The following is a 27,336-nucleotide window of genomic DNA, read 5'->3' as shown; positions in this document are numbered from 1 at the left end:
AAGTAGAGAAAAATTAGCCAAAGTTTTAAGTATAATACAAATTCCCATTTTTGACATTAATTAGATCTTCATGTGTCATAGAATAATCCTGTACAAAAAATGAAGTATCAAACCAAAATCTAATCATTTTTGAGCCTAGATTCTTCTGAAAAAACAGGACTGAGAGAAATAAGTTAAACTTGCAATTTTTTGAGGCTGACAATTTACACATGATTATTTTGGTACCTCAAAAACCTTATTTTTGACATATTTCCTTTCTAAACTATTAGAATAGTTTAACACTGTGAATATTGATCTTAGTTTTGAATTTAGTATTTTATTTTACCTTTCTAACCAGCTCTAATTCTTGCATAGTTTTCTGAAGCTGTTTCTTTTCCTTCTGAAGTTGAAGCTGAAGTTCTTCAAGTTCATTTACAGAACTGGCATGCTCCTGAAATTAAAAATAAAAATATTGCCACCTCATCCCCTCAAGCCAACTAGCATTAAAAAAAGGTATTTGTAAGGGTCTATAAAATGAATTTGACATACTAAAATACAAAAAAAGCTTGAAAACCTTTTAATATTTAAAAAATGTGCACCCCAAAATTATATCTTGGGATTCTCAAATTCATAGTTCACATACATTAGGGAATTAATGAACTCTGTTGTATTCATAGTCTTTCCTTCACTTAAGTAATATAATAAAAATATCACTATATAACAAATTAATCCCATGGGACTGTTTGTACCTTTATCTTCTGTTCTTTCTGAAGTTTTTCGGCTTCCAACTCTTTCTCTGCCACTGCTTTGGCTTTTTGGACTTCTAATATCTGTACTTCTAATAACTTTGCATTAGACTGTAGTGTCTCAATACGAGCCAGGAGATCTTCATTATCAGAATTTAATTTTTCACACTAGAATGACAAATGTTCACTACTGTAAACATGCAGAAAAAATGTACAAGACAGGGGCGCCTGGGTGGCGCAGTCGGTTAAGCGTCCGACTTCAGCCAGGTCACGATCTCACAGTCTGTGAGTTCGAGCCCCGCGTCAGGCTCTGGGCTGATGGCTCGGAGCCTGGAGCCTGTTTCCGATTCTGTGTCTCCCTCTCTCTCTGCTCCTCCCCGTTCATGCTCTGTCTCTCTCTGTCCCAAAAATAAATAAAAAACGTTGAAAAAAAAAAAAAAAAAAAAAAAAAAAAAAAAAAAAAAAAAAAAAAAATGTACAAGACAGGAAGAATAAAATAATACATTATGAGATTATGGCACAATTTGAAAACTGAAGATTTCAAACCAATTCCACATAATGTAAAATCGAGAAGAACTTTAAAACACTATTGTTAAAATAAATTTGGCAAACATTACAAGAGACCACAAGCACTGGCAGAGGAAAAGCAAAAAAGAAACAAAACCAAAAATACCCCAGGGAGCTGAGATTAGAGTAGTAGATAAGACAGGAGAGTTGCCAGCTGTTTTGTCATAGTCTTCCCCCAACAGGGGGAAAAAAAAATGAAATTAAGTTCATATTAATTTTAATTAAAAGTTTTTATGCAAAAATACTGAAATTTAAACAGATTTATTACAATTTTCATGTTTGCTTTTACTCAATTTAAAATTACCTGAAAAGTCCTTTCAACCAAGTGGGTGTGTAAGGAATGTACCTCAACATAATAAAGGCCATATATGACAAGCCCACAACTACATTATACTCAATAGTGAAAAGTTTTTCCTCTAAGATCAGGAACAAGACAAGATTCCTACTTGTGACATTTTTATTTAACATAGTATTAGAAGTCCTAGCCACAACAATAAGCAAGAAAAACAAAAGGCATCCGAATTACAAAAGAAGAAGTAAAATTGTCACTATTTGCAGATGACAGGATACTATGTATAGAAAACCCTAAAGACTCCACCAAAAAACTGTTAGAATAAACGAATTCAGTAGACTGCAGAATACAAGATCAATATACAGAAATCTGTTGTGTTTTCTATACACTAATGACAAACTATCAGAAAGAAGAATTAAGAACAAACAATCCCACTTAAAACTGCATCAAAAAGAAAAAAAGTACCTAGTAATAAATTCAAAGAGGTGAAAGACTTAAAACTTTAAGACACCAATGGAAGAAATTGAAAATGACAGAAATAAATGGGAAGATATTCTATGCTCATAGATTAGAAGAATTAATATTTTTCAAAAGTCCAAATACTGTTATCCTGACCAAAGCAATCTACAGATTCAATGCAATCCCTATGAAAAATTCAATGGCATTTTTCAGGGAACTAGAACAATCCCAAAATTTGTACAGAACCTAAGAAAATCCCAAATAGCCAAAGCAATCTTGAAAAAGAAGAATGAAACTGGAGCTATCATGCTCCCCAATTTCATACTATATTATAAAACTATAGTACTCAAAACAGTATGGTACTGGCATAACAGCAGACATGCAGATCAATGAAACAAAGAGCCCAGAGATAAACCTATGATAATATGGTCAATTCACTTATGACAAAGGAGCCAGGAATATACAATAAGAAATGTACAGTCTCTTCCAATAAATGGTGTTGGACAAGTTGGATGTCCACATGCAAATGAATGAAACTGGACCACTACCTTCATCTTACACAAAAATTAACTTAAAATGGTTTAAAGATTTGAATGTAAGACCTGAAACCATAAGACTCCTAGACAATGGCAGTAAGCTCCTTGACACTGGTCTTGTCAATGATATTTTAAACCTGATACCAAAAGCAAAGGCAACAAAAATAAAAATTAACAAATGGGACTGCATCAAATTCAAAACCTTCTTTATAGCAAAGGAAACCATCAACAGAATGAAAAGGCTACCTATTGAATGGGAGAAAGTATTTGCAAATCTTATATCTGATAATGGGTTAACAGCCTAAATAAAGAACTTGTACAATTCAAAAGCAAAAAACCAAACAATTCAATTTAAAAATGGGCAGAATATCTATACAGGCATTTTTCCAAAGACATACAGATGGCCAACAGGTACATGAAAAGATGTTCAACATCACTGATTATCAAAGAAATGCAAATCAAAACCACAATGAAATATCATCTTATATCTGTTAGAATGGCTATCATCAAAAAAAAAACAGAAACAGCAAGTTGTTGGCAAGGATGTGGAGAAAAGGGGTGGGAATGTAAATTGGTGCAGCCACTGTGGAAAACCTTATAGAAGTTCTCAAAAAATTAAAAACAGAACTACCATATGATCCAGTAATTACACTTCTGGGTATTTATTCGAAGAAAATAGAAACACTAACTCAAAAAGATATATGCACAACCACGTTTACTGCAGCATGACTTACAATGGCCAGGATAAGGAAACAACGTAAGTGTTCACTGATGGATGAATGGATAAAAAACATGTGGTATATGTATGTATGTATGTGTATGTGTGTGTATATATAAAATGGGATATTATTTGGCCATACAGCCATACAGAAGTATGAAATCTTGCCATCTGTGGCAACATGGATGGACCTTGAGGGCATCATGCTAAGTGAAATAAATCAGAGAAAGATAAATACCATATGATCTCTCATATATGTGCAATTAAAAAAAAAAAAAAAACGAAACAACTAAGCTCATAGAATACGTGGTTGCCAGAGGCACAGGGTGGAGGTGGGTGAAATAAGTGTAGGCAGTCAAAGGTTATAAACTTCCAGTTATAAAATAAATAAGTCATGAAATGTACAGCATGGTGCTATAGTTAATAACACTGTATTGAATATTTGAAAGTTGTTAAGAGAGTAAATCTTAAAAGTTCTAATTGCAAGGAAAAAAAATTCTGTAACTACGTATGGATAGGTGTTAACCAGACTTCAAAATATATGCAAATCATGATGTACACCTGAAACTAAACTAATATAATGTTGTATGTCAATTATACCTCCACAAAATTTTTTTACCTGAAAAGTTGAATTCCTTAATTGTCTTGTAAGTTCTTCTATGTGATGTTCAAAATTATTAGCACGCTCTTTTTCCACATCCAACTGCTCTGACTGCTTATCATATTCTAATAAAAGATTCTTCAATAAAAAACAAAAGGATTTAACTTGAGACAATTATACATTTGACCAATCAGACTATATTACCAAACCATCTTGATATAACATTTGAGTCCATTCTGGAAGTTTAAAACACTTAGCTAAGTTCAACATTTGACCGAACATCTAATTGGCATTGTATAATAAAATTAACATAGTTCAGAGGACTTTAGTATGGGATGGAACTATTAAAGGGCAAAAGGATTTTACATTTATACAGTACCAGCAAGTTAAATATATTCTAGTCATCAATAAAAATAAACTCCTGTAACATAAACAAAATTTAAAGAGGGAGGAGAAAAAGCTTAACCTGGTGGCCTATTAACTCCACCTAAAGAATTGTGATGAGGGAAATGTTTCAGGCCTGGCCTAATATAAGGTATAAGTGCTAATGGAAGGACATAGGAAGATATTTCATACAATCAGTGTCTCACTCTCTGTGGCAAGATGTTTGCCATTTTTTGGACTCTAAAACCAATGGAATTTTGATATTTTTGGTTGGTCCCTACTCAAGAACAAAATGCCCAGGCTGACCTTTTTGCAACATACTGGCAAATTAGGTTATCCTCCAAAGTATGTAAATGAGATTCACTGTTTTGAGACTGTGTGTACTGTTTTTTTTTTTTTTCTCCTCCTCTAATAAATCCTGCTTTTGCCTTGATTCTTGGAAAACTACCGACTGTTCTTCACATAAATGAATTTGTGTACAGAATAACTAACAAAATCTGAGTTTTATTTGAAAGTTTACTTTGGAAAGCCTAAAAAGTGACCTTCATCCAGACCAGGACTTCTTGAGTCCTTCCCAGGCTCCTCTGGGGTTTCATGTGTGACAATTATAGGCTCTTTCTGGCTCTTGCTTGCCAAATCCGATTCTTGGCTAAGTGTAATTTTGTTTCTAATTCTGATTTATACATAATCAACTATTATCCACACTAGTAGCTGAATGTTGGGATCTGAGTTTCAATTTTATGGTCTACCCATCTAATGATCGGCAAAAAACAGGATGTGGGAACCAAAAATCTGGCTTATATATATATGTTTGTCCATGTTTATTTGTCTGAGGGTTCTGCTATTTCCCGGCTTAAATGAATATGGGGTTGAGAAATCATTTATCTTCCACAGAGAGAAGATTCCATGCTGTTTTTGTATTTCGTGCAGATTCCTCTAAGTCTATAGATCAGAGATCTTTATCTTCTTAAACTCTATCTCGTCTTCGTTTTTACTTGCTATGGTTCTAATAGTTGTCAAGAGCTGCAAAAATGGGATTCCTATAACAAAGCTGACTTAAATAAATAATGGCTCGCCACAGGAAATTCTGACTATAATCACATATTATTCCTAAGGGGAGCACTGGAACAAAAAATGAATGCCATGCGTGCAATGGTCTAATTTCCTCGATGCATATGCCTATATTGATTCCAAGCAAACGAATAATTACAAATTATCACCACTTCAGAATTGTTGCACGTTTAGATCTTTTTTCTTTTTTTTTTTTTAATATTTTTAATGTATGTTTACTTTTGAAGGTGAGAGAGAGACACACACAGAATCTGAAGCAGACTCCAGGCTCTGAGCTGTCAGCACAGAGCCCAACGCGGGGCTTGAATTCATGAGCTGTGAGATCATGACTTGAGCTGAAGTCAGGTGTCCAACTGACTGAGCCACCCAGGTGCCCCTGTTCAGATCTTTAAAACAACAACAACAACAACAACTGAGAGGCATCTGGGAAACTTGGTTAAGCATCCAACTCTTTATTTTGGCTCAGGTCACGATCAAGCTCTGCATCAGGCTCCACACTGAGCATGGAGCTGGCCTGGGATTCTCTCTCGCTCTCTCTCCTCCTCCTGTTCATGTGTGCGTGCACCCGCTCTCTTTCTCTTAACATAAACATTAAAAAACTGATAAAAATGATTATTATAAGTGATATGAACACTGAAAAAAGAAACTGGCCAGGTTCACGAGTCTACAAAATTCCTCAGCATCCTAATATTGATGTTCCCTGAGGAACCTAATGGAGCTCAGTTATGTCTATTTTTATAAAAAATGATCATGATTCTTAAACATATCAGCAGGACCGATTTAATCGTACATCCTGTTGTTTCCTCACAAATGGAATCCCTAGCTTATTCAAAGACTGAGAAAATTCTACAACTATAAAATGTATTTTTAAGTTTATTTATTTACTTTGAGAGAGAGACAGGGAGAGAGAGCAAGCTGGGGAGGGGCGGAGAGAGGGACAGAGAGGGAATCCCAAGCAGCCTCCACACTGCCAGCACAGAGCCTGATGTGGGGCTTGAATAATCAACTGACCCACCCAGGTGCCCCTAAAATGTATTTTTGAAAATGTTTTAATAGACTTCATTTTTTTAAGAGCAGTTTTAGGTTCACACCAAAACAGAGAGGAAGGTACAGATTTCCCATTACTCCTCTACCCCCAAATGCAGAGCCTTCTATATTATCAATAATACATGGCACATTTGTTACAATTGATGACCTTACACTGACACATCACCATCCAAAGTCCATAGTTTACATTAGGGTTCACTTCTGGTGTTGTACATTCTCTAGCTTTGGACAAATTTATAATGACATACATCCACCATTAATCAGTATCATACAGAGTAGTTTCACAACATAAAAATCCTCTGTTCCATCTATTCATCCCTTCCTCCCCAACCACTGATTTTTTTGTTTTTAACTGTCTTTTCCCTTTTCCGACATGTCATGTAGTCGGAATCATACATTATGTAGACTTTTCAGATTGGCTTCTTTTGCTTGGTAGTAGCATGCATTTAAGTTTACTTCATGCCTTTTCATGGCTTCATAGCTCATTCCTTTTCAGTGCTGAATGACATTCCATTGCCTGGATGTACCAGTTTATCTATCCATTTATCTACTGAAGGCCACCTTGGTTGTTCCCAAATTTTGGCAATTATAAACAAAGCTGTTTGTAACACCTACATGCAGGTTTTTGCGTGGATATGTTTTCAACTCCGTTGCGTAAACACCAGCAGTTACTAGATCATACGGTAAGAGTAGGTTTAGTTTTGTAAGAAATTGCCAAACATCTGTTAAAATGGCTGTACTATTTTGTACCCCCTACCAGATTTTCTGAATGAGAGTTCCTATTGCTCCATGTCTTTGTCAGCATTTGTTGGTGTTGGTGTTTCAGATTTTGGCCATTCTAATAGGCATGCAGTGGTTTTAATTTGCACTTCCCTGATGACATATGGTGTGGAATATCTTTTCATATGCTTATTTGCCATCTGTTTATCTTCTTTGGTGTAAGTTTTTTGGCCAAGTTTTAAATCAGGTTTTTTGTGTTCTTACTGTTGAGGTTTAGTAGTTCTTTGCATATTTTAGGATAACAGTCCTTTATCAGATATACGTCCTTTGCAAATATTTTCTCCCAGTCTATGCCTTCTCATTCTCTTGACATTATCTTTCGCAGAACAAATACTTATAATTTAAACATATATGTGTGTGTCTGTGTATGTATGTGTGTGTGTGTGTGTGTGTGTGTGTGTGTATACATATAGCTTATCAGTTCTTTCATGGATCATACCTTTGGTGTTCTAAAAAGTCATTGTTACACTCAAATTCACCTAGTGAGGTCTGTATCTAGATTCAATTTTTTTTTTTTTTCTTTACAGGTGGATGTCTAATTGTTTTAGTACCATTTGTTTAAAAGATTATCTTTTCCTTCACTGTCAAAGATCAGCTGACTATATTTATATGGGTCTATTTCTGGGCTCTCTATTCTCTCCTACTGATCTATTTCTCTATTCTTCTACCAATATCACATTGTCTTGATTGCTGTAGTTTTATAGTAAGTCTTGAAGTCAGGTTAATCCTCCCATTTTGTTCTTCTTCAGTATTGTTTTCTGAGTCTGACCTACATCATTTTCCTTCTCTAAGGAACTTTTAAAATTTTTAAAAGAGTTTATCTAGAGAGAGAGAGAGAGAGAACATGTGTGAGACTGGAGGAGGGGCAGACAAGGGGGAGAGAGAATCCTAAGCAGGCTCTGTGCTCTAAGCAAAGAGCCTGATGTAGGGCTTGAACCCACAAACTGTAACATCATGATCCGAGCTGAAATCTAGAGTCAGATGCTTAACTGACTAAGCCATCCAGGCGCCCTAAATTTTTAACATTTCTTGAAAGGCATGTCTTTCTTTTCCTATGAGCATTCTCATTATGCAGTTGTACCTTTTGTACTTGGCTCACCATTCTCTGATATTCTTTTTTTTTTTTTTGTCTTTTGAAATCTATATATATATATTTAATTTTTTATTGGTTTTTGAGAGAGACAGTGGACATGTGTAAGGAGAGAGGGGCAGAGGAAGAAAGAATCTTAATAAGGCCCCATGCTCAGCACGGAACCTTACACGGGGGATCCCACAACACTGGGATCATGACCTGAGCTGAAATCGAAAGTTGGACACTCAACCGACTGAGACACCCAAATGCCCCTGAAATGTACATTAAAAATTTTTTTTTAATGTTTGCTTATTTTTTGAGAGAGAGCAACAGAGTGTGAGTAGGGGAGGGGCAGAGAGAAAGGGAGACACAGAATCCAAAGCAGGCTCCAGGCTCTGAACTGTCAGCACAGAGCCCAATGCAGGGCTCGAACTCATGAACCGTGAGATCATGACCTGAAACAAAGTTGGATGCTTCACCGACTAAACCACCCAGGCATCTCTATAGTTTAAACAAAGAAATTGGCATACCTGGTCTACCCATTGATAAAAATTAATAAATTAGATTAAAATGTAAAGAAGCAAGCTGCTAATGGCTCATAAAAGACAAATGACCCTATATTTAAATTTCAAATAAGTGTTTTAAAAAAATGGATGTGTCAAATACCTTTATATATTAAGGATATTAATCCCTTGTCATATTTTCATGTTAATTTTTTATTTTATATAGTTCAGTCTATCTTTTCCTTTGTAAATTCAATTGCTTTTAAGTTTAGAAACATATCTCATATCCAGCAGTAAAATGATTGTTTTATAACAGGTTTTAAAAAATCCTTTTCACTTTTGACAAAACTCTTTAAATCCACCTAGAATTTATTTTGGTGTGTGGGAGTAAAGTAAAAATCTAACTAAATTATTCTGAAGTAGTTACCTAATTCCTTCTTTGTTGGTTTCAATGTTTTCAAATCTTACTGGGCTAGTATACAATCTAGCTTAGTTGGTAATAGAACAGATCTGGAACCAGACTTCCTGAATCCAAACTTGGGCTTTATTCTGTTACTTGCTCTGTGATAGCGGCAATGTTAATTATATGTTTCTTGTTTTTTTGGTTTTTTTTACTAAAAAAATTTTTTTTTTTAGAATTAAGTGTGATAAGATATGTAAAGTGCTTAGAAAAGAGGCTGGCCTAGAAGTGTTTGTTGTTATGCAGAGGTCTCTGTCTTCTGTTAAATTAATGTCTTATTTTTATATCAGAACTGTATCACATTATTATGGTTTTGTAATAAATTTCACACCTGCTAGAGCAAGATGCTTTTCTTTTTTCACTTTAAAAAGTATTAACTATTCTTGTGAGCTTATTTCCCATTTGAAACTTAAAATAATTGTCAAGATTGCCTAACCAAAATAGATAAATTTTTAGTGAAATTGTTTCAGAACATGTAAACCAACCCGAAAACAAGTATATCAAATAATAATAGTTGCTATATATATGTTTTGCAGTTTTCTTCATGAAGTGCCGAATTTTCTCATTAAAGTTCTTCCTGAAATTTTATTTTTTGGCTTCTATGGAATTTTCTTCTTTCAATCAATCCCACTTGGCTCACTCTCTTGTTGATACCATCCTCTTTTATTGTTATACACTGTAAGTTTCTTAAATTTTTTTTGTCTACTTCTCTGTTATTGCCATTAGAATTTAAGTCCTTAGAGGGCAGGAATTTAGCCTATTTGGTGGACTACATCTCCCTAGTACTCAGTACTCACTCTGACTGTATAAATATTTGCTGAATTAATACATACAAGAATGTAATGGTATTTATCTTACATTCAGGGATTTTGTTGCACTCTCTTATTTTAATTTTAAATTTTTTTATAATATTCTCATGTTAGGTTGATAAGCATATTACCTCCAAATAATGCTTTTACTTTCCTTTTAAACCTGTTGTTTTTCAAGTTTATTCACTTGGCCAGAATATAAAATAATAACAGTAATAATAGTCATCTTTTTTGTTACTGATTTTATTAGGAAATCCCAAGACTGAATTTTGGTTTTAAAAAACAATAGCTTGAAGGTACTTTATTTTTTTCAACGTTTTTTTTTTTTTTTTTTTTTTTTTTATTTATTTTTGGGACAGAGAGAGACAGAGCATGAACGGGGAAGGGGCAGAGAGAGAGGGAGACACAGAATCTGAAACAGGCTCCAGGCTCTGAGCCATCAGCCCAGAGCCTGACGCGGGGCTCGAACTCACGGACCGCGAGATCGTGACCTGGCTGAAGTCGGACGCTTAACCGACTGCGCCACCCAGGCGCCCCTAAGGTACTTTAAATCTCAGACACTTAAAATCTTGATACTAGGATGCTATGACATTACACAAAAAAATAGAAACAAATTTACTAAAAAATACAAGGTGACTGTCTTATGGACAAGTTTTACATTTCTAGTACATTCCTTAACTTAGAAGTTACAAATATAACTTGCTATTAAAATAACTATTTTTACCTTATAGCTTTCTGCTCCTTGAATGAGATCTCTCATGGAAGTAGACAACTGATCCTTTTCTGATCGAACAGATTCAAGCTCTTCCCGTAGAGTCTGGGCCTATTTTAAATATATGATAAAAAGTTTTGTTTTGTTTTTTAAAGATTTTATTTTTAAGTAATCTCTACACCCAATGTGGGGCTTGAACTCACGATGCTGAGATCAAGAGTCATGTGCTCTACCGACTGAGCCAGGCAGGCGCCCCTAAAAACTTTTTTATGGACAGAAAAACTAGATTTTCTAATATGTAAGATTATTGAATCTTGTATTTTTAAGTCACCTTACCTCTCTTTTGCTAGAATCTAGTTCTTTTTTTGCCTTCACAGCAACTAGTTTTATCTTATTTATTTTTTCCTCTTTCTCTTTGGATTCTTTTTCCAGATATCCTAAAAACACAAAATGAAAGGATTATATATATGAACTTAAAAGGAAAAAATCCAAATCATTTACTTGTTTTAGCCTTAGCAATTGACCTTTAATCTGGAACACAAAATCTGTAATCTGTAATTAAAAGTAATAAGTAGCAAAAATATTAGTATCTATCTGTTTAAGTGAAAGTTTAGTCATTACCTAAGCAAGGGAAACAATGGTATAAATGTCCATTTCCTTCCAACTGTCAAAATAGCCTACTCATTTCATAAGTGTCTAGGAATTGGAGAGGCTATTAGTGCTCCTTTAATGTTAGAAGATTTCCTAGAAACTCAACTATGGTAGGATTTTAGGCGGCAATTTGCAAATCAGGATCATATGGGGAAATATCAGATACAGTTAAATACTTTTGCTCTGTAGACACACTCCAATCCTGATCTCTTCCTTAACATCTTTAGCCATTTCCTCTATTTCAGCTCCTGTGTTCCAGATCTTATTTCTTGATATCTCTGCTTAAGTTATCTGAATTTCTGTCCTCGCTCATTAATCCAGATGCACCTGTGCTCACAGACTCTGCCTTTCTCTGCTGCTACAGGTGATTATTTTGTCTATGTGTTTGTGCAGCACTGGCCAATTGTTCCACTTTTGCATTTCATCCTACACCTCTCATGCACTCAAGAATCAGTGCAGCAAAGCTCCCTCTTTCTTGTGCAGCAAATCCCCCTCTCTAATGGAGTTTTCTTTTTTTCTTTCTTTCCTTTTTTTTTTTAAAGTTTATTTATTTATTCTGAAAGAGAGAGAGAGAGAGTGGGGAGGGGCAGAGAGAGAGGGAGAGAAAGAGAATCCTAAGCAGGCTCTGTACTGTCGGCATGGAGCCCGATGCAGGGCTCGAACTCATGAACACGTGAGATCATGACCTGAGCTGAAATCAAGAGTTGGCCACTCAACTGACTCGAGCCACCCAGGTGCCCCAGTGGAAGCACCAAAGAGGATGGGAAAGGTCATAAAAGGATTGCTGAAACTGCACACAAACAAAAAAAGGCAAACCACCACACTTCCCCTCTGGATACTGTCTCATCTCTTTTATAAGCAAAGCCCTTTGTAAGCATGTATACACATGCTCTCAAATTTCTCTCTTTTTTTTTTTTTTTGAACATATTTCATTCAGGCTCTGGCTTTAGCATATCACAGAAAAGGTTATCAAGTTACCAATGCCCTCTAGTTTGCTTAATCCAATGGTTAGTTCTTTGTACTGATGTTACTTTACCTATTCTAGCATTTGCCATGGTTAAATATTTTTTCCCTCTTTAAACACTTCTGTTACTTGCACTTCATCGATCTTAATTTCCAACACATTTTATGTTCTGGGTTTTCCCAACTCACTGGCTGCTCCTTCCCAATCTCCTGTGCTATTCCCATCTTTCAGACTTTTAAATGACAGAGAATGGTCTCTGGTCTTCATATTTTTTCTACATTCACTTCCTTGGTGATCTCCATCTCATGGCTTTTAACTGTTCGGTTAACTACAACTTTTTACCTCGGATCTAGCTCCCTCCCCATAACTCCAGATTTGCATATTTAGTAGTCTACCTGACATCACCATCTGAGGTGTTAAATTTGTCTCAAACCGAGTTCCTAATCTCATTTTTAACCCCACTTGTTCCAGTCATCCACTATAAGAAAACTAGCATTCATTTAAAAATCTTCCAGCTTCCCCTGCTACCTCTCCCTCACTAGACTAACTAGACACTAAACTGAAGATTTATGGGCACATTACTTAACACTTCTAAGTATTTGTCTCTTATTTTTAAATGGGAATAAAATAGCTACTCCATAATGTTACTATGACAAAGATGTGTATAGGACAAAGTCTCAACTTCTTTGCACACATTCTAGTGCTTTTGTGGTCATACTCCTGCCTCTCTAGGAACTTCTTGGTATGCTCCTTGATGTTATGTATGTTGATATTCACACACCTGCCGTTCTCTCCTGCCAGAATACCTTTCTTCTCATGTCAAATTTCTCATTCTTCAACACAAAAGTATAGCCTATTCTGTGATGTTTTTCCTACCTGAAGGCAGACAGCTGATCATGCCTTCCTGTACTTCCAGCATTACACCTTGTCGACACTTCAAACTACTACAAGAACAGCCCCTCTGGCACTTGGCTCTTTGAGGACATGGTCTGTATTTTAATCACTTGCTATTACTAGTGCCTATCTAGCTAGGCATTCAAATAAACTTTGCTAAATAAATGAAAAATCCCCAAACCATCATGGAACCATTTATAAATGGAATCACATCAGTCCTTTAGATTAAACAATTAAACAAGAGAGTGGTAATTTTGGAAAGGAAGGCAAACAGATGGCAGAGAAGCAAAAATGGGGGCATTAGAGACAGCTAGTTATTATGATTTAACAACTCATTAATCAGCTACATTTCTCAATGTATTCCAACTCTAGAAGAATCTGTGTAATTCATTGTGACAACATATACAAAACCATACTTACCTATTTTTTCTTCCAACTCTTTTACTAAAGAAGGTTGATCATTTTCTACAGGTGATTTCTCTAAGGAATCCTAGATTTTGTAGGAAAAACAAAAAGAAAATCACTTCATTTCCCATGATGAACTAACTGGCCATCATATCAAGCATGAGAAAATCCTCATTAAAGAAAATTCACACAAAAAGCAATTTGATGAGCAGTCTTTTTCTTACCTTGATAGACCAATACTGACCTTATGCATATAGAATTTACTGTAAAAAAACAGTAGTATCCAAGGCCAAGATGAACAACCTGACACATACCAAACACATAATGCAATAAAGAAAAGATTAAATGATTATAGTTTATCATACTTTCACAAATTTTGGACAAAAATCTAAAATTTTGGCTAAAGTTAAATACCACAATAGCCCACTTTTCTGCTCAATAGTGCTCTTTAAGAAAGGTAAAATGTATATCACACCAGAATGAAATTCTAGTTTTTTCATGTTGTAGTTTTGGTGTTGACTAGTTATGCAATTTTGACCAAGACATTTAACCCCTTAATCATTTAATCTTATGCCAGATCAAGATTCTAAAATGATCTAAAACCAAAAAGTGACCAATATGGATACAGAATATGTAACATGAAAATGTTTAATGTACTTTTCAGAAAACAATTTACTTCTGACTTAAAAGTGTAAAAATTTAATGTATGTATGTTCTAGTCTAGTACTAGAACTAAGAATTTAAATTAATAAAATTGAAATAATAGTACCTTTAATAACAACAACTCTGCTCTCACGTCCTGCAATTCAGCTTCTTTTTGTTCCTGCGATAGCCTCAGGTTTTCAAGCTCCCTTAGAAAAGACTGTTCTTTTTCATTTTGGGTTTTATTTTTGCTATGTAAGTTTTGAGAGGCTTCTTCAACTTGACTTAAAAGATTCTGATTTTCAAGCCTTGTTTTTTCATTAGCATTCTTCATTTCTAGAAGATCAGACTGCAAGGCCTCTTTATGCGACAGGGTTTCTTCTAATTCTTTCCTTAAGAGAACTTTCTCTTGTTCATGGTCTCTTAGTAGAGACTGAAGCTCTTCATGCTGAACTGCATTCTCTTCTTGAAGGCACTTAATCTTTTTTTCTAACTCTGCTACCCTTTCATCATACTGAAATATCAAGTTGTGTTTTTCCTCATTGATTTTAGCTAAGGATTCACCTACAGCTTGTAGGATATTTACAACATCTTGCTCTTCATCTTCTTCTGAAACTTTTGACTCCATCTGCTTCAGGAAACCATATAACTGAGTTTTGACAAATAACTTCTGAACCTGCTCATTTTCAAACAGTGTACTTAAATTATCTCGTTCTGTAATTGTTACCTGAAGTTTCTTTTCTAATTCAGAAATGTGTTCCTTAAGCATAACATCTTCTTTTTGGGACAGGAGAACTTCCAAATCCCTATTCAACTGGTTCTTTTCTGAACTTAATCTATTATTTTCCTCATAAAGAGACTTAACTTCAGATGATAGTGCTTCCTGGTCCTCAGAGACAGTTTTTAATTGAACCATAAGTTTTTCTAATTTTTGGTTATTTTGATCCTTTTCCTTTAAAGTTTCTTCTAGTTCTCCTCTTAATTCATTTACCTTTTGTTCCAGTTCACTGTTGCAGTGGCTAGTTTGCTCTACTTTTCCCCTAAGTTCTACAATCAATCTTTCTTCCCTTTCACATTTTTTATGGAGATTATCCATCTCTTCATGAGAAGTTTTTATTTTACTTATGAAATCATTTTTTTCCTCAGTGAGGGAACTTATCTTTGCTTCAAGTTCTTGTAACATGGTATCTCTCTGACTGAGACTAACTAAACACACTTCATTCTTTTCTTGAAGACTTTTTATGGTATTTTCAAGTTCTGACACTAATTCTTGTTGGGACAACTTTTCATTTTCTCTCTGGAGACGATTCACAGTTTCAAGAAGAGCATCTTTTTCATTAAAGGCAGTTCTGAGCTTCTGCTGAAGTTCGTTAACATCAGATGCTTGCTGTTGCTTCATTGATTCAAACTCTTGACTTATTTTCCCAGCGGATTCCCCCAGTTCTGTTTGTAAGATCTCCATAATCTCCCTCAGACTCTCATAATTTAAAATTGCTTCTTGCTTTTCTTGCTGTAGGTTTTCACACTGCTCCTTTAGACCTTGTATTTCAAACATTAGTGTTAATTTTTCTTTTTCTGAACCTGACAAAAATGTCTCAGTTAGTTCTGATATTTCTTTTTGATGCTGTTCCTTAAGACTCTGTACTTCTTTGTTATGTTGTTCTACAATACAGCAAAATTGTTTGTTTGAATCTTCTAGTTCAGATTTTAATTTTTCAATTACACAGCTCTGTTCTTCTTTAGCTAGCAATAATTCATTAATTTTAAACTCTAAGTCTTCCCGTTCATGAAAAAATTCATCCTTTATATGTTGTGCATCAAGTTCAAGTTTTAATTTAAGATTATTCATGTAAGTTACCTCATCTTTTAAGATACTATGTTGAGACTCCAATTCTTTTAAGGTGTTTTCTAAGTGTTTGATTTTTTCATTTACTACTTGTTCTACAAAAGCTTCTTCTTGTAAGAGCATAGGACACATCTGATTTTCATGGTTTGCATCTGGCGCATTCTCTAAGTTTTCTAATTCACATTCATATTTCTCCTGAATGTTCTTCACACTTGCTTCACATTGTCTGACTAAATTCTCCTTTAGCTGGTTTAAATTACTCATTTCTGCTTCCCGCTCTTTTGCAGATGCTTCTATTTGGCACATCAAATCTTTCACCTCTTCTTGGTGTGCAACTTTCAACTGCAAAAGCTCTTCTTGCAAACTATTAATATCTTTTTGGTAACGCTGGGAATTAGCCTCAATGACTTCTTGGAGATGCGTAATTTCTTGCTCCTTTTCATTTGTGGCAGTGCTTAATTGTTTTTGCAGATATAAAATTTGTTCCTCAAAGACTGGCTTGATGTTCTGAATCTCCTCTTGTAATTTTTTAACATTATCTTCACAGTTACCCTGAAATTTAAGTTGTTCGGAAAGTTCTAATTGTTTTTTTGTTGCTTCTTCCAGTTCCTTTTGCAAGCTAGCTTTATCTTCACTGTGTTTGGAATGTACTGCCATTAATTCATTTTTCAGATTTTCAATTTCTTTCACATAGTTTCCTTGTGATTGTTCAAACTCCTTGTGCACATCTTCCATCTTAGTAATAGAATCCTATTATAAAAATCAGCACACAAAAATACCTAATTAAGACAAAAGAAATGCCTGCCTTCAGGAAAAATATTAGCCACAGGCTAACTGGAGAGAAAAGGAAATGAGCAAAAATGTACATAGACCAATATGACACTGAGACTCCCCAAGAATTCTGCTCAGGCTGCAACTACCTTAAGTATCATACTGCACGTTGCAGTACTAAATGTGTTATTCAGGGTAATAACTAAAATCTAAGAAATCTCTGGATTTAATTTCCTTTTAAAAAGGGATAAATTACGGAAGTTATATTGAGTCACAAAGTTTTAATGAGTTATCTCCTGAGTTGAACAATAGGGGACTTTTGGGGAAAATTAGCCCAGACCCAATAGGCAATTGACTATTCCAGAACTGAACAATGATTCATTTAGAGTATGTGTGAGAGTCAACTTACTTAAACAAGTACTTTTTCACAAAACAAGTAATTTTTAATAATTCTCATTAAAGAGTAACATTACAGCAATAAAGAGGATTAAGAAATGCAAAAACTAAATGCTAGTTCTATCTCTATGTAGATGGGGGATTTCAGTTGTTTTTCTTTTTTAGATATTAATTTGTTGTTGTAAATTATTAAAGTCATCAAATCACATGCTTGTTAAGATTTTAGCTCTAAAGTTCATGACTATAGTAAATAAAATAAAAAAACCAAACATTAAATTGTTGCCTTACCTCAACCTCTTGCTTCATTTTAATATTTTCTTTCTTCAGGTAAAGACACTGTTGCTCACTCTCTGCTTTTTCCAGAAGAAGAGCATCCAGACGTTCAGTCAATGCCTGTTTTGGAGCAGGGTGATTTGTTTGCCAGAGGTTAAAAATGGTGGATTGAACACATGCGTAATTTTTTCTTCACCATATCCAAACCACACTGAAGTAAGAATAAAAGACTTAAAAAGGTCTATACGTAAGAACAAAGAGAAAAGGAGAAAATAAATAAGGACTATGGGAAATTTCACCATATTTTTGAAAAACTGAAAAGTGGAGGAGGAACTGAATTAGAAAGAGGAAGAAAAGTAAAACTTACAGTGTCTTCACAGGGAAACACACGAGAAGCTGGCAAATACTCTAGTAAATTAAATGTCCAGAAATTGGAGGCCCTAGATATTGTTGAGGGAAGTATAATGTGTGGGATTCAAAAACTGGGGATTGGTTGACAATCTGAATAGGGAGGATGAGAATAAAAGGCAAGAAATCACCCCTGTCCCATCTTCCTCAGAGACGGGTTTGTTCTCTGCAGAAATTTAACAGGATAGAAAGTAAATGAAATGGAAACTAGATCAACAAGAGTAAGTAAAACTTCTACCAAGACTGATCAAGAGAAGACAGAAGTCACAACAATAAAAATAAAAAGGACACATATCTACATATAAATCAGAGATTAAACAGCTAAAGAGAATATTATGAACAATTATTTGGCAATAACATTAAAAACTGAAATGAAAGGAATAAAAATATAGCTTTATTAACTCAAGAAAAAAAAATTAAAAAGCCTAATACTGTAACAATTTAAAAATTAAACTAGTGGTTTAAAAACTGTCCACCTAAGGTAACAGAAGGAATAGTTTTATAGGTGAATTCTATCAAATTTTCAAAGAACAGATTATCCCAATTACATATGAACTTGTTCAGACAAAATAAGAAGCAGATTCCGTTATTCTACAAAATTTGCATAACGTGATACAAATATCGAAAGACTTTACAAACAGGAAAATCACAAATCCAATTCATCACGAATCCAGATTAAGTTAAACCTAAATGTTTAAAATCTATAAAAATGTTAAAATCTTAAATAAATTAGTCTACTATCACCCTATATCTGTCTACTTCTGAACTTACGTAAAGTAATAAAAACAAACCAAACAACAGATGTAGAAAATTTACAGTTCTATATCAAGTTATAGCTATTATTCAAACACAGGTAGAATAAAGCCATTTTAAAATATGGGATGACATTTTCCTCCCATACATCCCTTCTTAGGATGCTACAGAAGGGCATACTCTATGAAGATGAGGTTAACCACCAAAGTGAATAACATGTCACTTAGCAAATGGGGGGCCAATACAGAAAAGCAGTGTAAAAATTCACAGGATCATGGCACAAGGCCATTTCCAGGAAAACTGGGCGGCAGACCTAGAGAACAACCAGAACAAATTAATGCAGGACAGAAGGCTTTAGAAGGGGTGGGGTGGGGGGGGTCCAGGAAAAAACAGTAAAGATGATCTGATCTATCTGATCAATGGAAAGTAGGAGTTATTGGGAAAGATAGCAAAATTTTCATATGCTGTTAACAGCAAGTTAATAGCTAAATGTCTAAAATGGATAAATCAAGGAATAGCAGTGTAACTGTATTATTTAGAAATACAGAAGTAATTTCTAGAAGTATTAGTGTTTTAATAAGTTATTTAGTTATTAGCATTATTTGTAAATTATGTGCACAGATTACTTTGGTTAAAACAATTTTAGTTTTAAAATTAGCTTTTTCACATTACATAGAATATTGCAATATAAACTTCTGATTGGTAAATTATCAGGGCAATCCTAAATACATTCACTGATTTTAGGGGATATATACAGGTCATTAACTGAAAATAGCTATAAAAAATCTTGAAGATTAGAGGCACAGATGCACAGTTATTTCTTAGGAAATACAGACTTGATTCCAGCAGAGATAATAACAAGAGTGACATGTACTAGAAATTTCATTATCTTAACATACAATTTCACCTCCCCTTGCATTTGGAAGCAGCATATAACTTCATATACCTTCAAATTTTGACATGGAAAATATGATTATTCCTCTTCTAAAAATGAAAGTCAAATACATCAGCTTTGAATAAAACTTTAGATGTATCCCAATGTGCTAGAAGATAACTACCAGAAATAAGATGACTACTAGAAATTTAGAAAATTTAGAAGAGCATGGAAAAAAACATTACAAAGCTTTGAGAAACAAAAGAAACTCTAAAGATTAGACCAAATGGGTGGGGAGGGTACATTTAGTTAGCATTAGGGGCCTGTAAGTAAGAATAAGCAATTCAGGTTCGTCAACAGATAAACAAGATAAAAACAATACCCTGTGATCTGGCAAGAGCATATAAAACAAAAAGAGAAGAGAGAGCCGGGTTAGGGAAGAGAAAGTGTACTGATAAACTGCAGCATTATCCTGAAGGAACTATAGATCACTGGTGGCTGACACATGTACAGGATAAAGGAAACAGGAAAACTGAAGAGTCTCTAAAGTTAAAAGGTCTGAAAAACAGTGCTGTCACTGGTTGTCCAGTAAAAGGGATTTGGCCATGCTAAACAAAAAGAAAAGACAAGAGAAATGGGTGAATATTTAAATCTTTCCCCAAACAGCTAGAGATTCAACTGTGAGATGTGGGTCAGTAATCACATCCAGGCATACATATCTATTTATAGATTTTATGCATCCATTGGCCTAAAAATCACCATCAAATTCCTGAGCACGGGTTTTCTGAGGGGGAGAGGGAAGAGCAGGGCTGAGATTAAGGCAGCGCCTTAATTACAGAGTGTGTGCGATGGAAAAGAGAAGAGAGTACCACTCATTTCACACAGAAAGAGAGGTAAAAAACTTAACCAAGGGCAGAGAGGAAGTGGAAAAACAGAGGCAAAAGCCAGACAGGGCTCTGGCACATTGACAGCTTTAAAGGAAATTTGATTTGTTATTACACATTTCCTCTAAGTAAATAAATAAAAATTAAAGCAATATTTGCAACTTTTGCATTACCTTAATAATATCGCCAGTTCCTCCAGCAACAGGTTTTGTTTTGAATTCCTCAATTTCTTTCTCCAATTCTAAATAATTATTAAAAAAATTCCAGTTCAGAAATGAAGAGAATAATTATTGTCTAAAGTGGTAAGTACATTAAGAAAAAAAAAAAAAGACACTATAAATTAGAATAAAGCAGCAGATATTTTGAGAAAGTACTAATTTCACCCCATATTACCTTTTATTTTCCTTTTTTCTTATGGAAAATTCCAGACAAATAAGAAAAGTAGAAAGGATAGTATGATTAATACACCCATCACCTTAATTTAGCAATAATTACATGGACTCTTGTTTCATCCTGACCTGTATTTTTCCTTTTTTCTTACCTATCTTGATATTTTTGATGCAAATCTGAGACATTATAGTATTTTAGCTGTAAATAACTTCATACTGTATAATCTTAAAGCAATAATTAACCTTATATTAAGCATAAATACTAACCTATTTCATCAACTCATGTCCAGGTCTGGAGCCTAGAACACCTTTCCAAATATATTTATTACTCTCTTTATCACAAACTGGCCCAATCTCCCTAAACACAATGCGACCTTTTCTAGTAGAAAATAAATCTTGGCTTGTAGCAATTAACATTTGTTAAGTCATTGGAAATTCATGACCTCACTGCACATATTGAAAAGAATACTAATATCTACATTCTTTAGGAATATAAAGTTGAACAGGCAATCAATCAACTTCAACAAATATACTTCAACATTCCAGGAATGGAAATATTTTATTACTTTACTTGAGGCCTCTTTTTACTTCTTTGGGCTCACAATCTTCTATCTCTGACATTTCAACTGACTACCCTAGAAAAAAGTGATTTATCTAGATCAATATACAATCCAAATCCAAAAGAATGCTTAATTTTAACCAAATTTTTCTTTAAGATCCTCTTGACTTTTATTATTTTATTATTTAAATTATTTTAATAGTTCAAAAATAACTGCCGTTTAGAGATGTGTAATGGTAAAAAAAAAAAAAATCACAGGTAAATGGTTAGAATGTTAAATAATAATAGATTTCACACTGAGTAAGATTTTATTGGATTCACTGGTAAACAAAATAAGCCAATATACAACTAAAAACCTAGTATTTTAAATCATGATTCAATGAGATTGTGGTAAAGATGAGTATTTTCAACTCAATACCTGCACATCGGGCTTTAGCTTTCTGTATTAGCATCATCTGCTTCTTGGCAAACTTGATAAGATCTTCCTTGGGCAAGGTTTCCAGCTGAAAGATGTAATGATATTACTAATTTGTTATAACTCATGTTCCTTTTAGACCACAAAAAAAGAAATATAATATCTTCTTAAAAACATCCTACTGAATAAATCTTCATGTCAACCAAACCATATTTTTTAAAAGTAGCAACTGCAACTTCAACTCAATAAATACCAGTTAGGGGACTGCTATGAAATATAAAAAACAGCACATATCCTCTTACTCACATAAATTCTTGTTTAGGTTAAGATACTTTCTGGGTTTTGATTTAATTGTAAAATTAGGGGACTGGGACTAATTCTACTTAACGTTCCTTGGAGCTGTAAAATTATTCAAGGCTGAAGTGTCTTTGGCTACCTGAAAATATGTAAGCATAAATATAGCAACAAGACAAATCAGGGTGCATTTAGTCTTTTTAAGAAATCAGGGAAATTACTTAACCTCTGGGCTCAGTTTTCTCATCTGTAAAATTGGGATAAAAAAAGTACTTGTCTCATGGTTACCATGAAGCTTAAATGATGAAGTAACTGTTCAGGGAAGTACTGAAAACTTAGTATGCAAGCAATAAACCACTATCTTTTTAGAATCATGGAATGTTAAACGTTGTACCAGACCGTAAAAATTACCTAATTCAACCTTTTTTTCATACTGTAGTAGTAACCTACAGAATTGAGTCCGTTGACTCCTACTTAATGTCACTGCTCTTTCCACTACACTATATAAATCCTCATTGATTAATGTTTGAAAAATTGCAGAATCTCTCAGCCGTGCTAACCGGGACCAGGAAGTAAACAAGGTCCATTCCTTTCACACCATGAAACTTAAAAAAAAAAAAAAAAAAAAAAAAAGATAACAGATTGGTTAAGAGCCCTTGGGGAAGGGTTTCTTTTAAATAGGCCACCCTCCTACCCATACCAAAGTTTTCCATTCATCACCCTTCCACTCTTCAGTGAATTGGCTAGTCAAGTACTGTATTCTCTTCACCTTAGATTTCCCGGTCCCAGAGGTGGCTGGTGAAGCCACCCCATCTTGAACAGGATCCTGCAAAACAAAATCAAACCCACGTATCAAGAACTCTTCTCCTAATCTCAGATAGAACGCTGGAACCTTTACAGGTAAAGCCTCTCCGTGGAATCAAGTGTAGGAAACTCCTATGTGAGTTAGGGAAGGTGGGGGTCTGTCGCTGTGGCAAATCATATACAATCTGGCTCTAAGGAGCCAGGTAATCTAGGGACTGAGTTTGGGGCAGTAGGGGCAGAGACCGGAGCAGCGCAGGGCTGCGGGGGGCAAAGCGAAGGCTGCCAAGAACTCACACGGCACCCATCCCCGTGTCTCAAACCGCGGCTCGGGAAGGCCCCGCGGGGAGATGGTGGGCCCCGGTCCCAGTCCGGTCGCCCGAGCAGCGTTACCTCCATGGCAGCCGGCCTGCTGTGGCCACGCAGCCCCGCTGCCCCGCAACCCCACAGCCCAGCCGCCGCCGACTCCGCACTTCCGTCTGCTGTAGCCTCTGACGTACCCTCGGCTGCAGGTTAAAGGTCGCGCTTCTCCGTGGCTGCCCGCCACCCCCCGCGTCTCCATGGCTACCGTCTAATGGCGCTTCCGCTTCCGCTTCTCCTCCGGGAGGCGGGTCCCTGCGCGCGCCCTGACCCGCCAACTGCCAGCTCCGCCCGACTCCCTGGCCTAACCCGGGGTGGGGGAGGCTTCTGCACGTTCCGGTGGGCGGGGGGACAAACCCTGGTATTGGGTGTTACAAACCCTGGTAGGTTTGAATCCTGCCACTGCTATGTTTTAGTAAATGTGAGAATTGGGCAAATCACCCCTGAGACCCTCGTTTTCCATACCTTAAAATGCTGTTAGGCTGATGGGAGTACTGTATTGAGGGTCAGGTACCCCCAAAAGGCCAGTTACCTTACTCTTCAAAAAAAAATTTTTTTTTTAACGTTTATTTTTGAGAGACAGAGACAGAGCACAAGCAGGGGAGGAGCAGAGAGAGGGAGACAGAATTGGAAGCAGGCTACAGGCTCTGAGCTGTCAGCACAGAGCCTGAGGTAGGTCTCGAATTCATAAACCGTGAGATCATGACCTGAGCCAAAGTTGGTCCCTTAACCGACTGAGCCACCCAGGCGCCAGGTCAGTTACCTTACTCTTTATGGAAAGCCTCAGATGCCTGTCAGATAGCTGTTTTCTAGAGGATTCTTAGGCAGATGCCGTCCAGCAGGGTGCCCTGTGAGTTCTCTCGGGAGCTGATGGAGCCAAGGATGGGGCCTCCCGAAGCAGGCATTTTTTGGCTCTCAAGGCTGTGAGGAGGTTCCCAGGGGAGCTTTTGTCCAAGGGGGCTTTGAACCCTTGCTGATGTGGGAAGCAAGAGAGACGGCCTCTCTCAGGGCCAAGATGGAGGAACAGAGATGGTGAGAGACAACACCTTATGTGGAACTAATGGGTTGTTTGTTGGTGCTTCCCCATCCCACAAGGAATGTTCCCAGTGTACATTCTTGCCTTGATCTGACCTAAGGGAAGCAGCATTCAGTCTTTAACCATTAAATGTGATGTTAGCCATAAGTTTTAATACTGATATCCTTTATCAACTCTGTACGTGCAATAATAACAGTAATACTCCCTTTTAAAAAACATCATGTCTTGATTATGAACATAAAATTTTGGTCTGATGAAATTAAAAATATGATTTTCCTCAGTCCACTATACTTCTGAAAATGCTCATGTTCATGTTGTGTCCCCTTCATCTCTGTCCTATTTTGTGTACTGTTTGATGACATTCTGATTGCATTTAAGTCTTTTAAGTGAGGGCCCAAAAGTTATGGTTTATGGTTTTGTTTATTGGGGGCCTCTGTTCCACTGTGGTAGCATGGCCTAGGAGATGGCCACATCCTTTTATCTCTGTCTTTCTCTTTCTCTCTCAAATATATGGTTAACCCCTCCTGGATATACATCATCAATCCTCAACAATTGACAATGCATGGCTAGTCTTATTTCACTTTTACTCACATTTACCATATCCTTAAGTCTCCTACATTATTTTGAAATAAATCCCAGGGAGCATATCATTTAATTTATAATATTTTTGAATGTATTTGTAAAATACTTTTTTTAAAAAAGTAGACAAATACTATTATGATACAAAAAACAGAATTATTAATATCATTGCATATCCAATTAATGTTCACGTTGGCCAAAGTAGTCCTTTTAGAATTTGATTGTTTGATTCAGAATATTAACACCCATTCTTTGCAACTGGTTTATATGTCTCTCTCTCTTTTTTAAATTTTGAAGAAGGTATTATAATATCTTTTATTTTGTTATTATTATTATTATTTTTATTTTTATTTACATCCAAGGTAGTTAGCATATAGTGCTATAATGATTTCTGGAGTAGATTCCAGTGATTCATCCCCTATGTATAACACCCAGTACTCATCTCAACAAAGGTCCTCCTTAATGCCACTTTACCCATTTAGCCCATCCCTCCACCCACAACCCCTCCAGTAGCTCTCAGTTTTTTCTCTGTATTTGAGAGTTTCTTATGTTTTGTCCCCCCTCCTTGTTTTTATATTATTTTTGCTTCCCTTCCCTATGTTCATCTGTTTTGTATCTTAAATTCCTCTTATGAGTGAAGTCATATGGTGTTTGTCTTTCTCTGATTGGCTAATTTCACTTAGCATAATACCCTCTAGTTCCATCCATGTAGTTGCAAATGGCAAGATTTTATTCTTTTTGATTGCCGGGTAATACTCTATTGTATATATATACCACCTCTTCTTTATCCATTCATCCATTGATGGACATTTGGGCTCTTTCCATACTTTGGCTATTGTTGCTAGTGCTACTATAAACATTGGGGTGCATGTGCCCCTTCAAAACAGCATACCTGTATCCCTTGGATAAATATCTAGGAGTGCAATTGCTGGATCCTAGGGTAGTTCTATTTTTAATTTTTTGAGGAACCTCCATACTGTCTCCCGGAGTGACTGCACAGTTTGCATTCTTACCAGCAGTGGAAAAGAGATCCTCTTTCTCTGCTTCCTTGCCAACATCTGTTGTTGCAGGTAGTATCTCATTGTGGTTTTGATTTGTATTTCCCTGATAATGAGTGATGTTCAGCATTTTTTTATGTGTCTGTTGGTTGTCTGGATGTCTTCTTTGGAGAAATGTCTATTCGTGTCTTTTGCCCATTTCTTCACAGGATTATTTGTTTGGTTTGGTTTGGTTTTGATGTTGAGTTTGATAAATTCTTTATAGATTTTGGATACTAACCCTTTATCTGATAGGTCATTTGCAGATATCTTCTCGCATTCCATTGATTGTCTTTTAGTTTTGCTGATTGTTTCCTTTGCTGTGCAGAAGCTTTTTATCTTGATGAGGTCCCAATAGTTCATTTTTACTTTTGTTTCCCTTGCCTCTGGAGACGTTAGATAAGAAGTTGCTGCAGCTGAGGTCAAAGAGGTTTTGCCTGTCTTCTTGAGGATTTTGATGGCTTCCCTCTCTTACATTTAGGTCTTTCATCCATTTTGAGTTTATTTTTGTGTATAGTGTAAGAAAGTGGTCTAGGTTCATTCTTCTGTATGTCTCTGTCCAGTTTTCCCAGCAGCATTTGCTTTATTCCACTGAGTATTCTTTCCTGCTTTGTCAAAGAGTAGTTGGCCATACATTTGTGGGTCCATTTCTGGGTTCTCTATTCTGTTCCATTGATCTGAGTGTCTGTTTTTGTTCCAGTACCATCCTGTCTTGACGATTACAGCTTTGTAGTACAGCTTGAATTCTGGGATTGTGATGCCTCCTGCTTCGGTTTTCTTTTTCAAGATTGCTTTGGGTATTCAAGGTCTTTTCTGGTTCCATACAAATTTTAGGATTGTTTGTTGTAGCTCTGTGAAGATGCTGGTGTTATTTTGATAGGTATGGCATTGAATATGTAGTATTGACATTTTAACAATATTTGTTCTTCCAATCCATGAACATGGAATATTTTTCCATTTTTTTGTGTCTTCTTCAATTTCATTCATAAGCTTTCTGTAGTTTTCAGTGTATAGATTTTTCACCTCTTTGCTTAAATTTATCCCTAGGTGTCTTATGGTTTTTGGTGCAATTATGAGTGGGATTGATTCCCTGATTTCTCTTTCTGCTGGTTCATTATTGGTATATAGGAATGCAACCGATTTCTGTGCATTGATTTTATATCCTGCGACTTTGCTGTATTCATGGATCAGTTCTAGCAGTTTTTAGTGGAATCTTTTGGGTTTTTCATATAGAGTATCATGTTGCCTGTGAAGAGTGAAAGTTTGACTTCCTCCTCATCAATTTGGATGCCTTTTATTCCTTTGTATTGTTTGATTGCTGAGGCAAAGACTTCCAATACTATAATGAATAATGGTGACGAGAGTGGAC

General features: G+C 35.6%; 1 protein-coding gene across 2 annotated transcripts in view; it reads right to left on the bottom strand.

The window, feature by feature from the left end:
* The window catches only part of GCC2 (GRIP and coiled-coil domain containing 2), a 65,932-nt gene extending 42,460 nt beyond the window's left edge, over positions 1-23,472 (bottom strand). Inside the window, exons 1-12 of one of the 2 annotated variants that reach the window (XM_058684603.1) lie at positions 23,349-23,472; positions 22,924-22,980; positions 21,864-21,948; positions 20,671-20,738; positions 17,594-17,698; positions 14,420-16,888; positions 13,666-13,735; positions 11,073-11,173; positions 10,749-10,847; positions 3,917-4,036; positions 729-893; positions 326-430 (exon numbers count right to left, since the gene is read on the bottom strand). In XM_058684603.1, coding sequence (XP_058540586.1) covers positions 326-430; positions 729-893; positions 3,917-4,036; positions 10,749-10,847; positions 11,073-11,173; positions 13,666-13,735; positions 14,420-16,888; positions 17,594-17,698; positions 20,671-20,738; positions 21,864-21,948; positions 22,924-22,980; positions 23,349-23,354 — 3,450 coding nt within the window. In that variant the 5' untranslated portion in view covers positions 23,355-23,472. Of the gene's footprint in view, positions 1-325; positions 431-728; positions 894-3,916; positions 4,037-10,748; positions 10,848-11,072; positions 11,174-13,665; positions 13,736-14,419; positions 16,889-17,593; positions 17,699-20,670; positions 20,739-21,863; positions 21,949-22,923; positions 22,981-23,252 lie in introns of both variants that reach the window. The other variant, XM_058684602.1, reaches the window with a different exon arrangement.
* Between the last annotated feature and the right edge of the window lie 3,864 nt (positions 23,473-27,336).

This window comes from Neofelis nebulosa, chromosome 9, assembly GCF_028018385.1.
Source record: "Neofelis nebulosa isolate mNeoNeb1 chromosome 9, mNeoNeb1.pri, whole genome shotgun sequence".
NCBI lineage: Eukaryota > Metazoa > Chordata > Mammalia > Carnivora > Felidae > Neofelis > Neofelis nebulosa.
This window is presented reverse-complemented; position numbering and strand designations above follow the sequence as displayed.